The 14,845-nt window shown below is 44.8% G+C and overlaps 1 protein-coding gene across 1 annotated transcript; it reads right to left on the bottom strand.

The window, feature by feature from the left end:
* Nucleotides 1–5,588: 5,588 nt before the first annotated feature.
* Nucleotides 5,589–7,901, bottom strand: LOC135981388 (general transcription factor II-I repeat domain-containing protein 2A-like). The gene has a single exon (XM_065583655.1). The coding sequence runs from the start codon at nt 7,658–7,660 to the stop codon at nt 5,852–5,854; it is 1,809 nt and encodes a 602-aa protein (XP_065439727.1). The 5' UTR covers nt 7,661–7,901; the 3' UTR covers nt 5,589–5,851.
* Nucleotides 7,902–14,845: the final 6,944 nt, after the last annotated feature.

The following is a 14,845-nucleotide window of genomic DNA, read 5'->3' as shown; positions in this document are numbered from 1 at the left end:
AATTCAAATGCTTAATTCCTTATAAATCCTCCCACCAAAATGATTCTCTCCAGGTGAGCCCAGCCACATCCCCTTCAGGGCGGAGGTCCCTGGCAAGCCCTGCACTGAAGACACCTGTGCTGGGTATTCTGCTCAGAGAGAAAGAGTGAACCCTTTCCCTGCCATACACTGACTGAACACCCCTTCACAAGATTACAAAGTTACCAAATGAGAAAGAAAATACAATGGGAGCTTCAAATGGATTGAATATTCTCATCTCTCAGCCAAATTAAGCTGTTTATGCCAGTTGTGTTTTTAAAATGAATCTACATCATCTCTTGTTGGAACACTAATGGATCACTCTGGCAAAATTTATGATTTGCATAACACTTTGCATAAATATTTGCATAATGGTCACTAAAATTACTCTCCTGAGCTTCTCTATCAAGACAGAGGAAAGAAAATACAACAAGAGTCTTAAAATTAGTGGTTGGGGTTTTTAAAAAACATTTTTTAACATTTCATTTATTTACATTCTTAATCTCAGAGTTAATTTCACAATGGAAATAAATAGCTGTAACAAAACAGTACAAAGTTTTTAGACTAGAAATAATTGCAACATCAAATACATGGATTTCAATAATGATTTTAAAAGTAGATGTTCAATCATATGGCTCTCTGGGGGGCTGATTCTGCAATACATATACACACTGAGTAACACTTACTCACAGGACTAATACCATTGAAACCAAATGGGAGAAAAAATAGCAAACATTTGCAAACCTCTAGAAAGTTCAGTTTGGATTTGATGGCTGCCTTGGTGAAGGTTTGGGTCAGATATTATATCTAAAGCAGTTCATCTAACCTTGTTCATGATATCATTCATCATCTAACATCCTACTGTGATATCCATGGCAAACCTCACTGAATGAAGTTAATCTTTATTGAGTTAGGGTTAATATCTTTGAGTTCATTGTATTAGAAATGGAAATGTTTCCGTACCAGTGTGAGACTGTATGAAACTTCTTTAGCAAGAAGACAAGATTAATGCAATCCCTGGAAGGTTCAAAGGGTTGTTTGGAACAATGTGTGTGAAGTGGATTTCCTAGGAATATCTTGAAGTGAGGGGAATGCAAGTTCTCTCCTCCAAAGCCAACTTTTTGAAGATACTGTACCAAGGGTCTCTCTCCCCAGGATGTAACTACCTGCTTCTGGAAACTCCCAATCAAAGACCACTGGTCTGTATAAACATGTTATGAGTGTGCTTGTTCTGAGCTGAAGCTATGATGAACTGGTAACCACATGGAATCCTCCGGGGGTGGGGATTTGAAGGGCTGCACCTGCCAGAATCCATGTTTGCGTTGGGGGAATATCTGGTAAGCTCATTGGCACGTGTGTATGTTGTTAATGGTTTAAAGGCTTTTTACCTTTCTACGAAAGCCTGTGTGGTAACTTATAACTGTAGCAACAACACCTGTTATCAGCTTCTAAAGAGAAAGCAAGCCAATATCTGTGCTGGGATATACACAGCGAAGGCAGGGAAACACACAGCCTGGGAATACCCCAGTCAAAAGGGAGAGGGACATGGGTTTCCACCCAAGAGAGGCAACAGTTGGGGAGCTGGAAGCCTGAGAGCAGGTGCCCTTGCAGGGCCACTAAGGGGAAATACAGATCCAGTTGCCCTGAACTGTGACACCTACCATGATACTTTGGTATCTCTTCAGGCAAGAGAGACAAAGGAAGAGACGCTCCAGGCTGGCCTTGGCTCAGAGACAGAAGAGACACCATCGCTCTCCCCCTGGGGTCTCTGAGCAGAGAATATACAACTCATGTTTAGGATAGTGGGTTTCAGTCTTTTTTTGGGGGGGGGGAGGGGTGAGCTCTCCCATATGCTGTTCAGAGGACTTAAAACCTTGTGAGAAGCTCTCAGCACCTCACAGCATTAAGCACCTATTGTGTCTGTGCAGGGACAGTTGGGGAAGGTGATATAAACTTCATGGGCCAGATTCTCATTTACCCTAAAGGGAGGGGCCTTAGAGTCAGGGCCGCCCAGAGGATTCAGGGGGCCTGAGGCAAAGCAATTTTGGGGGCCCCTTCCATAAAAAAAAGTTGCAATACTATAGAATACTGTATTCTCGTGGGGGCCCCTGTGGGGCCCAGGGAAAATTGCCCCACTTGCCCCCCACCCCACAGGAGCCCCTGGGAAAAATAAACATTTAAAAAACCTTCCGCATCTGAGCACAAACCCAGTTTTGAGAAAATTTCTTTTCAAGTCACCTTTACAAGGTATCACTGGTTCTCAGCATCAGCTAGTGCTAAAAGGCACTAAAGCTCATTAAAAGGGTTGGACAAATATTTTCCATAAAAACTTTTTTTGGATTGAAAACTAGGGGTTTTTAAAAAACAGAAAAAATCATGGACAATGTCTGCTTTCCTTCAAAATTTGTTGTGTTTTTTTTTAATTAAAAAGCTGAAATAAGTCTGCCCAAACCTGAATATGATTTGGGGTTTCAGAAGTGTGTGGCCAAATATTTGCTGCTTGCTGTGTTTGATTGTTTAAAGAAACAATAAACAAATTCTGCTTAAAAAAAATCCAAAACTTTTGAATTTTAATGGAGTTAGATGGCTTGCCTCCTTGATCTTCTCCAGCAAAAGCACACACAACAACAGACAGACAAACAAAGACTTTCCTCCCTCCCAGATTTGAAAGTATCTTGTCTCCTTATTGGTCCTGTTGGTCAGGTGTCAGCTAGGGTATGTGAGCTTCTTAACCCTTTACAGGTAAAAGAGGAATTAACCCTTAACTGTATGTTTATGACACACTCTAAAAGCTTATCAGATGTCACTGCTAAATCTGATGGGGCCCTAGTAAGCCAAAGTCCTTCCAGCCCTTCTGGAAGGGTTGCCTCTTTGGTCAGAAGGACTTGTCTGCTTGCTGAATCAAAAAAAGGCCCTGAGTCAGTTTAAATGCAGACTTTTTATGCCAAACATCCTTTCTTAGTCCTTTGGTCTCTGGAAAACCTAGTTTGAACCGGTTTATGCAAGCGTCCCCAAGCATGGTACCTCTCTGGAGTTACAACCAGAGTGATTCACCTTAAATCACCATCCACTGCTTTTAGTTCCTGGAGGAGCTGTGATATCATTCCCCCTCACTCTCCTCCACTACCCCAAGTTGCATACAGTCCCTGGCCCACAGTGATACATAAACCATTCATAAGCTTAGTACAATATGTATCCCCAGAGATACTGCACAAGGTTGCAACATATGTCATAACAACCTAGTATGATAGTCTCTTTTGTAGCTGCATCATATTGTTGACACATTTACTTTGTGATTCACTATAATCCCCAGATCCTTTCCAGCAGTACTATTGCCTAGCTAGTTATTCCCCGTTTTGTAGTTATGCATTTGATTTTTCATTCCTAAGTGTAGTACTTTGCACTTGTTTTTATTGAATTTCATCTGCTGATTTCAGACCAATCCTCCAATTTATCAAGAGCATTTCAAATTCTAATCCTGTCCTCCAAAGTGCTTTCAACCCCTCCCAGCCTGGTGTCATCTGCAAATTGCATAAGTGACCTTTCGACTCCATTATCCAATTGATTTATGAAAATATTGAATAGTACTGGACCCCTGTGGGACTTGCTGGACACATTTCCCAGTTTGAAAGTGTATCATTGATAACCATTCTTTGATTACTGTCCTTCAACCAGTTTTTCACCCACTATTTCACGCTCAGAGCTGCATGGTAAGGGGAGGAGCCGCTCAGCCTGGAGCTTGCAGCCCCGCCCCCTTACCACGCGGCTCTGAGCGGGGAGGAGCTCAGGCCCGCCAGAGCCACGCGGCTGCAGCTCTGTCCAGGATGCGCTGAGGCACCGGGGGGATGGCGGGGGTGAGCCTCTGCCATTCTCCTGTAGGGCCCAGGACCTGGGGCAAATTGCCCCACTTGCCCCCCCTCCCCCCCCCCCCCCGGACGGCCCTGCTTAGAGTGGATGTAAGTTATATTTATGTCCACTTTAAGGCCCCATTTCAGTGCCAGACTGGTATAAAAGGGCCTACCGTGATGGGTGGTTGTGCAAAGCAGACAGACAAAAGAAGAATCTGACCCTAAGGCTCCCCTCATTATAGGGCTCTCTTAACAGCTACCTCTTAATAGAGGCAAAAATAGAGTTGACTTCCCCCAACCAGTCCTTTACTGGGGAAACCTTTATTTTTGTTATGTTTTGTTTAAGAATTCATTTAAATGAGTTTGGTTTTGCAGTAGGAGATGGATCACAGGACAAGTAAATTCCATTAGAGGACCGCAAAATACTTAGGGCCTGAGTCATTCCAATTTTACACCAATCAAACTCCGTTGATTTCAGTGAAATTGCACGGGTGTAAAACTGGAGTAACGCAATGGAGAATCAAGTCCTCATTTATTTTGGAGGAGATTGTGATACCCTTACTACCCTTGAATAGCAGGCGCAGCCAAAGCAGGGACCTTTAATCCTTTGGAGAACTTTTTCTGCTCTGTGGGGATTGGCTGTTTGCACCAACCCTGCCTTTCCCTGTCCCCTTCACTCCCCTCCAAGTCCACTTCCCCTTTCCATTTCTTCCCAGTTAGCTTATCCAGTTAGCTTCAATACCCACCTAAAGAAGAAAGAAAATCATGGAATTAACATGTTGTTTGTCACCACCACTTTGTTCACTATGATCGTGTGTTCTACCGCTGTCCTACATCTGTCTTGTCTATTTAGATTATAAACTCTTTGGGGGTGGGCACTGACTTTTTGCTCTGTCTGTACAGCACCTGGCACAGTGGGGTGTGATCTGATCCATGACAGGGGCTCCTGGGCACAGCAATGATACAAATAATAAAAACAACAAGTAAGAGTATCACCATATAGTCAATTCTGTTTATGCAGCAATAGAAATAGCACCTGGCACCAGTGAGTGGACCATAAAATTATAATTTATGGTTATGAAAAATTCAGTTCTGGCTATAGCTCTGGGAGGCAGTAAGATTTATAAGACAGCATATCTGGAATCTTTATCAAGTTCATAGAGATGTGCCAAATAAGTGTTTGTTTTACATATTACTTTGATGAGCAGACACTGCCTGTATCACTCAAATAGTGTTAGAAATAATAACGAAGTGTGCATTTGGGAAAACACTTTGGACTGATTTCCACTTAACATTTAGGCTCAGCTGATGTTTTGTTTTCTTACATTAAACACAAATGCAGCAATCTGCGCCATAATCTTCCTTTTAAAAAGTTTACACTGAGAGCTTTGCACATAAATAAAAAATGATATTTTCCCTTCTTTGTAATAAAGGCTATTGTATTTATTTTTTTGCCTGCTATTCTTTATCCTGCTGAGTGAAGAGAGACACTCAGCTCATAAATATGCCCCAGCTCAGAAGGACGACCATATAGTGGTATATTATTATTTATGCCCCATGCAAAGAAGTTACATTCAGCACAAAATACTAGCAAGAAAGTCTCAATTGCAATTTTGGATCCTGTAATCACATTGTATAATCCCAATGAGTGGTGAGGATGCTCTACGGCAGGGGTGTCAAACTCAATTGCACAGGGGGCCAAAACTCAAAACTCGCGGGCCGAACAGTATAACCATTTATTTAACAGACTAAATATTTATGTTTTTTAACCATTAATATGAACCAAAATACAGGATATCATTCCAAAATAAATACATTTCAACTTAAAATATTTTGCTCTTCATAAAAAAATATCCTGTCAATACAATACATTCAAAATCTGTACATGCTGGAATATTAAAAAATCTGAAAATATAAATAAAAAATTGAATTTAAAGCAAAAGTATAATCATAACAAATCATAACATTCCATTTTCTTGTCCTATTTAGTCAGAGCCTGATACTTGGAGTCTTTTCTTTGCAACAAGTTCGTTTATGTTTGGGGTTAGGTTCTGTGTTGTGAAGATTCTCAGGATCGATTGCAGGTGTTCATCAGTGAGGCGACTCCTGTGTGACGTTTTGTTAATTTTCATCACAGAGAACAGCTGCTCGCACAGATATGTGCTGCCAAACATGGACAGGATTCGAGCCGCATGTTGGCGGAGCTGCGGCATCGCTTCAGGAATGAAGCGAGTGAACTGTGCTGGCCCCGCAGTGTCGTACTTTGCCTTCAGTGTCCCGTTACATTGCAGTTCTATCAGCTCCATCTGCATTTCTACAGGTGCGGTTTCCACATCGACTGCAAATGGGTTGCGAAGCAGCTCGAAGTTACTTTTCTGTGCCTCAAAGTCACTGAAGCGCCGTGCGAACTCAGTGCGCAGCGCGCTGAGTTTTTCAGCAAAGGTGGCATTTGGGAAAACTGTGGCACTTTCTTGGTTCCGTATTACTTGGCAACAGGGAAAGTGAGACAAGTTGCATTGGTGCATTTGTGTCTCCCATAAGCGCAGCTTCACTTGAAATGCCTTCACTGCATCATGCATATCGGTTATTATGTGCTCCCGTCCCTGGAGTTGAAGGTTTAAAGCGCTAAGATGCGACGTTATGTCAGCCAGGAACGCCAACTCACATTTCCACTTTTCATCCCGCAGAACTGTGCAGTCTTTCCCCTTACTGTCCATGAACTGGCAGATTTCCTCTCGCAGCTCAAAGTGTCTTTTGAGAACTTTTCCCCGACTTAGCCACCGGACCTCCGTATGATATGGCATATCGCCAAACTCGCTATCTATTTCCCGCAGAAAAGACTGGAATTGGCGGTGATTTAAACCGTGGGCTCTGATAAAGTTGACGGTTTGTGTTACAGTGTTCATCACATGATCCATTTTTAGGACTTTAGCACTCAGCGATTCCTGGTGTATGATGCAGTGATACACTGTCAACTCACCGGCACAGTTCTCCTCCCGCATCTTTGAGCGCATCCTTCCCACCAGTCCATTTTTTTCACCACACATAGCAGGTGCGCCATCTGTTGTAAGTCCAACGAGTTTTTCCCACGGCAGTTTCATGTCGGTTACACTTTGAAATACATTTCCAAAGATGTCTTCTCCTTTCGTTGTCCCGTGCATCGATTTAATGTCCAGTATTTCCTCTGTTACGCACAAATTGGAATCCACACCACGGATAAATATCGCCAGCTGTGCAGTGTCAGTCGCGTCAGTAGTTTCATCCACGGCAAGGGAGTATGCAACAAAATCTTTTGCTCTTTCAATCAACTGTGTTTTCAAATCAGTCGCCATCTCACAAACCCGATTAGCAACAGTGTTTCTGCTGAGGCTTACATTTGCAAACGCTCGCGTTTTATCTGGACAAAGGACGTCGCACACTTTCATCATACAATTCTTTACGAATTCCCCCTCGGTAAACGGCCGTCCTGATTTGGCGATCTCTTCGGCCACAATGAAACTTGCTTTCACAGCAGCTTCACTTTGTGATTTTGCTTTGGTGAAAAACGTCTGCTGGGATGTCAAATTCTTCTTCAACTCCTCTACCTTTTGTAGCTTCTGTCCTGCGCTCAGGTTTTTGAATTTGTTCTCATGTTTCGTCTCGTAGTGCCGTCTTAGGTTATACTCCTTCATTACAGCGATATTACTCCCGCAAAGGAGACACACTGGTTTACCTGCAATTTCAGTAAACATATACTCATTCTCCCACCGGCTTTGAAAGCCTCGGTTTTCAGAATCAATTTTTCTCTTGGCCATTGTTGGGGTCTAGCTTTGATTTGATATTAGCGTTGTATACATCAACAGACCGCGAACTTGAACCGCGGCTTGCCGTTGGCGGCAATTGCACTGCATCATGGGATTTGTAGTGTGTGTTATTGGGGCGTCATATCACAGGGCCATTAAAAACAGATATATAAAACGATTTCGCGGGCCGGATATAATTGTATGGCGGGCCGGATGTGGCCCGCGGGCCTTGAGTTTGACACATGTGCTCTACGGTTATCAGGGTCGGATCCTAAATTACGGTTATAATCTAAAAGTGTAGCCATTATACCTGCACAGAGTGGGCCAGATTGTTATCTTCTATGGTTTGGACTACATGCACTGCTGCAGGGATGAAAACCTGGCTCCACTGAAGCTTGCAATTGACTTTGAAGGATTTCACCCGAGTGGTGGAAAAGGATGGGAAGTACACCGGATTTCTCCAGCAGAGTTTATAAGTAATGCTTCAAACGTTCAAAATTCCACTGTTTGGGTACAGTCATGATTAAAAGCATGGCTAAAATACTTTAAAGTGTATTTTTTCCACTCAACATGCAAATTAAAAAAAAACAAAAACAAAGGGATGAATCTTTCCACATAGACACACAAATGCACAGTCAACTTCAGGCAGAGCAGTAGCATGGAATAGTTTAGCTAAAAAGGTGGATTTCTCAGCAAGTTAAGAGCACATAGAAACAAGGGTTATAATGGAAGCCATTTTGCAAACCTCACTACAGTATTTCCAACCAAGCAAACTCCAAAGTAGGCAGCACTTGCTATGTTATTGGGCAGGCAGCAAAACAATTAATTGCCCAGTTCTCCTTTTTCATATAAACTTAATTGGGTAAAACATGGCGGGGGGGAGTATATTTGTATTCCATTTGGGTTCATTAAGAATATAGTTTTGTTGAGTCTTCAGATTGAGGTCTAAAAATGCTTTTCGTAGTATAAATATAGATCTAAAAAGCAGATGATTCTGAGCTAGCCTGTGTCTGCTCAAGGAAGCACCAGTTTAATAACAGGGATGAAAAACTACTCTGGGGTCTATCTAACCAGAAATTCCATCCTGGACTTAGAAACCTTCCTGACGATAGTTTCATTAAAAGCAATGTTTCCTCAAAATATTTTGGTTCAATGCGAAAAAGTGTCAACCTTTTTCATTAAATGGAAAAATTATATTCCAGTCAGCTAGTTTTCAGCAAACATAACAAATCACGTAATTTCATGTCTCATGTTAGAGACATGGAGAACTGTTTAAGTAACCATCAGTGATACTTATATTACAACCAAGAAACCCATGTCAGTGGAAGAACTTTTATACTACATATTGTGTACAGAAAACTGTTTAAATATAAATATTGTGAAGCAGAGTACTTAAAAGCAGGAATTATCAAAATTAAGATTGTCTAAACAACCTTAACTCTGCCCCTTGTATGTATTCATTATTTTGCAGAAATTATTTACGATAATATACTTTTTTCCTTATAGATCCAGTGTTCAGATTGAATAGTACTAGTGAATTTTTGCCATACGTGTTTGCCATATAAACATGAGTACAGAACTGCAGTCTATGTATTAACTTTTCTAAATGATGGTGTCTAATTTGGCTTGCGTACTGTTCCAGAGGAAAAAAAAACAAGCTTGACTCTTAGATGTCAGGTATAGTGGGCAGTCTGGCAGGTGGGGAAAAAATATCCTTGAAAACTGAGCAAATTTTATATGAAATCATTGAGAGAAGGCATAAAGCCAGTCTGCAGACTACAATTACAGCTTAAGTCTCAATCATGCTGTTCATTCATTGTCTTGTATGTGGCTTGGCTCCAGTACAGGCGAGGGCTGAAATTTTAGCCATTTCAAAAGATTTTTCTCAGTGCTCTCTGCTCCTTTTTTATAAAAAGAGACAGGTGCAAACGAAGCACGTAAATTTGTCTAGTAAGCTATCAAATATTAACTCTTATAATATAGCCTGTATAACAGCATAGTGCATGCCCCAGGAATTGTCAGCATCTGTGTAGCAAGAGTACATTATAATAAGCTAGGTACTCAGATATTACAATGTCAGCCAGCAGTATAAGAACCAAAGGAGCCAGAAAGCAACCAGATACACCAAGAGATCCCCACCTTGGGAGGATGACGACCCAGCTGATAGGAGCTGCTACCTTGGCTCTACACCAAAACTCTCCAGCAATCTCTGGTATAGAAGGCCTGCCGGGGGCATTTCTGTGGGGGGGTGAGAGCGTGTGACCCTGTAGCATAGCTAGGGGGACAGCGGGGGAGCGGCCGCTCCCCCACCAAGCACAAGTGGAGCCTTTTTAATTTTACTCACCCGGGAGCGGAGGGAAAAAAAAGGCACCACCTGCTGTGGCGCTTTTACTGACGGGGCGGCGCTCCGGGTCTTCGGCGGTACTTCGGCAGCAGGCCCTTCACTTGCTCCGGATATCTTCAGCGGCACTGAAGCTTCATGCTGCCGAAGACCCGTGGAGCGAGTGAAGATCCCGCAGCCAAAGTACTGCCGAAGACCCGGAGCGCTGCCCCATCAGTAAAAATGCCACAGCAGGTGGCGCCTATTTTTTCCCCTGCTCCCCCTGTTCCCTCCACCTGGCAACGCCCCTGGTGTGACCAGAGTGCACTGAACTTCTTTAGTCATCTTGGAGCCATACCAGCCAGGCATAGTAAATGTTAATTCAGAGCAGAGATTTGTCCTAAATTGGAATCAAAAGTAGCTCGCCCCTTCCCCCCCCCCCCCCCCACACACACACATGCCCAAGCATCAGGGAACCACATATGACTGCACCACCTTCAATCCCAGCTGCACTCTGTGACTATCTGGTACAGTTGAGGATTAAGGCCACTATTGGCTAACAGTGTAAATACATACTAGTCCAGCAAGAGGCTATTTAAAGTACACAATGATGCCATTCCTAACAAAACAAGGAGTCCAGTGGCAGCTTAAAGACTAAGTCCTGGTCTATACTATGGGATTAGGTCAAATTTAGCCGTGTCAGGTCGATTTAAAGATGACTGCATCCACACAACCAACCCCGTTCCGTCGACCTAAAGGGCTCTTAAAATCGACTTCTGTACTCCTCCCTGACGAGGGGAGTAGCGCTAAAATCGACCTTGCTGGATCGAATTTGGGGTAGTGTGGATGCAAATCGATGGTATTGGCCTCCGGGAGCTATCCCAGAATGCTCCATTGTGACCACTCTGGACAGCACTTTGAACTCTGATGCACTAGCCAGGTACACAGGAAAAGCCCTGGGAACTTTTGAATTTCATTTCCTGTTTGGTCAGCGTGGCGAACTCAGCAGCACTCAGCAGCACAGGTGACCATGCAGTCCCCCCAGAATCGTAGAGGGTAGAATGTTTCTATGCTCCCCCATCATCTCCGTCCCTGAGGTTATCGCAGATTAAAAGGCAAAAAAAACGCACTAGCAATGACATGTTTTCCGAGCTCATGCAGTCCTCCCGCACTGATAGGGCACAGCTTAATGCATGGAGGCATTCAGTGGCAGAGTCCAGGAAAGAATTAAGTGAGCATGAAGAGCGGAGGCAGGACGCAATGCTGAGGCTAATGGGGGAGCAAACAGACATGATGAAGCATCGGTTGGAGCTGCAGGAAAACCAACAAGAGCACAGAGCCCCTCTGCATCCATTGTATAACCGCCTACCCTCCTCCCCATGTTCCATAGCCTCCTCACCCAGACACCCAACAACGTGGGGGGGGAGGCTCCAGGCACCCAGCCACTCCACTCCAGAGGATGGCCCAAGCAACAGAAGGCTGTCATTCAAACAGTTTGATTTTTAGTGTGGCTACAATAAGCAATATGTCCTTGTCCTTCCCTCCTCCCCCACCCCACCTGGGCTACCTTGTCCGTTATCTCATTTTTTTTTAATTAATAAAGAAAGAATGCATGGTTTCAAAACAATAGTTACTTTATTTCGAAGCGGGGAGGGTGGTTGGCTTACAGGGAATTAAAATCAACAAAGGGGGCAGGTTTACATCAAGGAGAAAGACACACAACTGTCACACAGAAGCCTGGCCAGTCATGAAACTGGTTTTCAAAGCCCCTCTGATGTGCAGAGTGCCTTGCTGTGCTCTTCTAATCACCCTGGTGTCTGGCTGCTCAATATCAGACACCAGGCAATTTGCCTCAACCTCCCACCCTGCCATAAATGTCTCCCTCTTACTCTCACAGATATTATGGAGCACACAGCAAGCAGCAATAACAATGGGAATGTTGGTTGCGCTGAGGTCTGACCTAGTCAGCAAACAGCGCCAGCAAGCTTTTAAACGTCCAAAGGCACATTCTACCACTGTTCTGCACTTGCTCAGCCTATAGTTGAATTGCTCATTACTACTGTCCAGGCTTCATGAGTCATGGGAGCAAGGGGTAGGCTGGGGTAGGTGCGACTGCGCGGTGCTGCCGGCTGGGAGAGCAGCCTGAGGCAGATGCCTCCAGCTCGCACGATATTCCAGGCAGGACTGAAACTCCATGAGACGAAACTTAAAGAAGAGAATGACCTGGAGTCTCTGACTTCCATTCGGTGCTCTAAGAGGAGGATAGCCATGTCTGTCCAGGTGCCCCGATCAACCTCACCGAGGTCTGCCAGGAGCACCCAGGAGACGTACGACGGCTATCAGTCCAACTGCACTATCTGCCATGAAGGCAAGGAGATGCTGCTGTGTAGCAATGCAGTACTGCGTCTGCCAGCAGCACCCAGGAGACGTACGGTGACGGTGAGCTAAGCGGGCTCCATGCTTGCCGTGGTATGGCGTCTGCACGGGTAACCCAGGATAAAAGGCGTGAAACGATTGTCTGCCATTGCTTTCACGGAGGGAGACCCAAAACCACCCGCGACAATGTTTTTGCCCTATCAGGCATTGGAAGCTTAACCCAGAATTCTAATGGGCAGCAGAGACTGCGGGAACTGTGGGATAGCTACCCACAGTGCATTGCTCTGTAAGTCGATGCTAGCCACGGTAGTGAGGATGCACTCTGCGCACTTAATGCGCTTGGTTTGGACATATGCAATCGACTGTATAAAATTGGTTTCTAAAAATTGAGCTAATTTCATAGTGTAGACATACCCTAACAGATTTATTTGGGCATAAGCTTTCATGGTTAAAAAACCCACTTCTTCAGATGCATAGAGTGAAAATTATAGATACAGGCATAAATATATATATTGGCACACAAAGAGAAGGGAGTTACCTTACAAGTGGAGAACCAATTTTGAAGGCCAGTTTAGTCAAGGTGGATGTAGTCCACTCCCAATAATTGATGAGGAGGTGTCAATACCAAGAGAGGGAAAATTGCTTTTGTAGTGAGCCAGCCACTCCCAGTCCCTATTCAAACCCAGTTGATGGTGTTACGTTTGCAAATGAATTGTAGCTCTGCAGTTTCTCTTTGAAGTCTGTTTTTGAAGTTTTTTTGTTGAAGTATGGCTACTTTTAAATCTGTTATTGAGTATCCAGGGAGACTGAAGTGCTCTCCTACTGACTTTTGTATGTTACCATTCCCAATGTCTGATTTGTGTCCATTTATCCTTTTATGTAGAGACTGTCCAGTTTGGCCAATGTACATGGCAGAGGGGCATTGCTGGCACATGATGGCATATATCACATTAGTAGATGTGCAAGTGAATGAGCCTCTGATGGCGTGGCTGGCGTGGTTGGGCCCTATGATGGTAGCGCTAGAATAGATATGGGGACAGAGAAGACAACGGGGTTTGTTACAGGGACTGGTTCCGGGGTTAGTGGTTCTGTGGTGTGGTGTGTAGTTGTTGGTGAGTATTTGCTTCAGGTTGGGGGGCTGTCTGTAAGCGAGGATTGGCCTGCCTCCCAAGGCCTGTGAGAGTGGGGGATCATTTTCCAGGATAGGTTGTAGAACGCTGATGATGCGCTGGAGAGGTTTTAGCTGGGGGCTGTATGTGATGGCCAGTGGTGTTCTGTTATTTTCCTTGTTGGGCCTGTACTGTAGTAGGTGACTTCTGGGTACCTGTCTCGCTCTGTCAATCTGTTTCCTCACTTCCCCAGGTGGGTATTGTAGTTTGAATGCTGGATAGAGATCTTGTAGGTGTTTCTCTCTGTTTGAGGGATTGGAGCAAATGCGATTGTATCTTAGGGCTTGGCTGTAGACAATGGATCGTGTGATTTGTCCTAGATTGAAGCTGGAGGCATGTAGGTAAGTACAGTAAGTAACTCCTCACTTAACGTTGTAGTTATGTTCCTGAAAAATGTGACTTTAAGTGAAATGATGTTAAGTGAATCCAATTTCCCCATAAGAATTAATGTAAATAGGGGGGGGTTAGGTTCCAGGGAAATATTTTTTTTGCCAGACAAAAGGCATTATATACATTTTAAACAATTTTAAACAAGCAATTTAATACTACGCTGGGAGGGAGTAGTGTGCACATGCTGTGTGTTTACAAACATACGGTACATACAGTACAGTACTATAGTTGGGAGGTGCCCCTGCCTTAACCCACACAAGCACAGCCCACTGGCACTGGAGATGAGGCAGGCAAGGAGGCTGAAGGTGCTGTAGGCTAGGAAAAGCACGTTGTGCAGCAGCGGCAGCTTCCCCTACTATGCAAGCACGGGGGAGGGGTGGGGGGAGCTCAACCCTCAGCCCGCCCACTCCCCCCCCCATTCTTGACCTGCCTCTTCTCTCCCCCACACCTCCTCCCCCTTTACTTCCCATGCTGCGTCCTCGCTCCTCCCTCCTCCCTCCTGCCTGGGGCAATCAGCTGGCTTGCGGTGTTTAGGAGGCAGGAGGGAGGAGCGAGGACTCGCCCGCTCAGGCTCCCTCTCCCTCCCCCCCACCTCCTGCCCAGGGCAATCAGCTGGCTTGCGGCGTTCGGGAGGCAGGGGAGGGAGGGGGATCCTGCGCACCGAGTCCTCGTTCTCCCCCTCCCTCCTGCCCCCGAAATGCCGCAAGCCAGCTGATTGCCGTGGAGGGGGAGGGGGAAGGCGCTGATCCGTGGGGTCTGCTGGCGGGCGGGAGGCGCTGGGGGGGTGCATAGGGAGGCTGCCAGCTGTGGAGAAAGCAGGCAGCCAAACAACATAAGAGTGGAGCATTGCACAACTTTAGCATGTTCCTTAATTGATCAGCAACGTAACAATGAAACAACATTAACCAGGACGACTTAAAGTGAGGAGTTACTGTATAGCAG

The sequence above is a fragment of the Chrysemys picta genome, chromosome 2, assembly GCF_011386835.1.
Source record: "Chrysemys picta bellii isolate R12L10 chromosome 2, ASM1138683v2, whole genome shotgun sequence".
Taxonomy (NCBI): Eukaryota; Metazoa; Chordata; order Testudines; family Emydidae; genus Chrysemys; species Chrysemys picta.
This window is presented reverse-complemented; position numbering and strand designations above follow the sequence as displayed.

What these genes read in the sequence shown, in the direction of transcription:
- LOC135981388 (XM_065583655.1), bottom strand. Translation starts at nt 7,660, where the DNA reads ATGGCCAAGAGAAAAATTGATTCTGAAAACCGAGGCTTTCAAAGCCGG.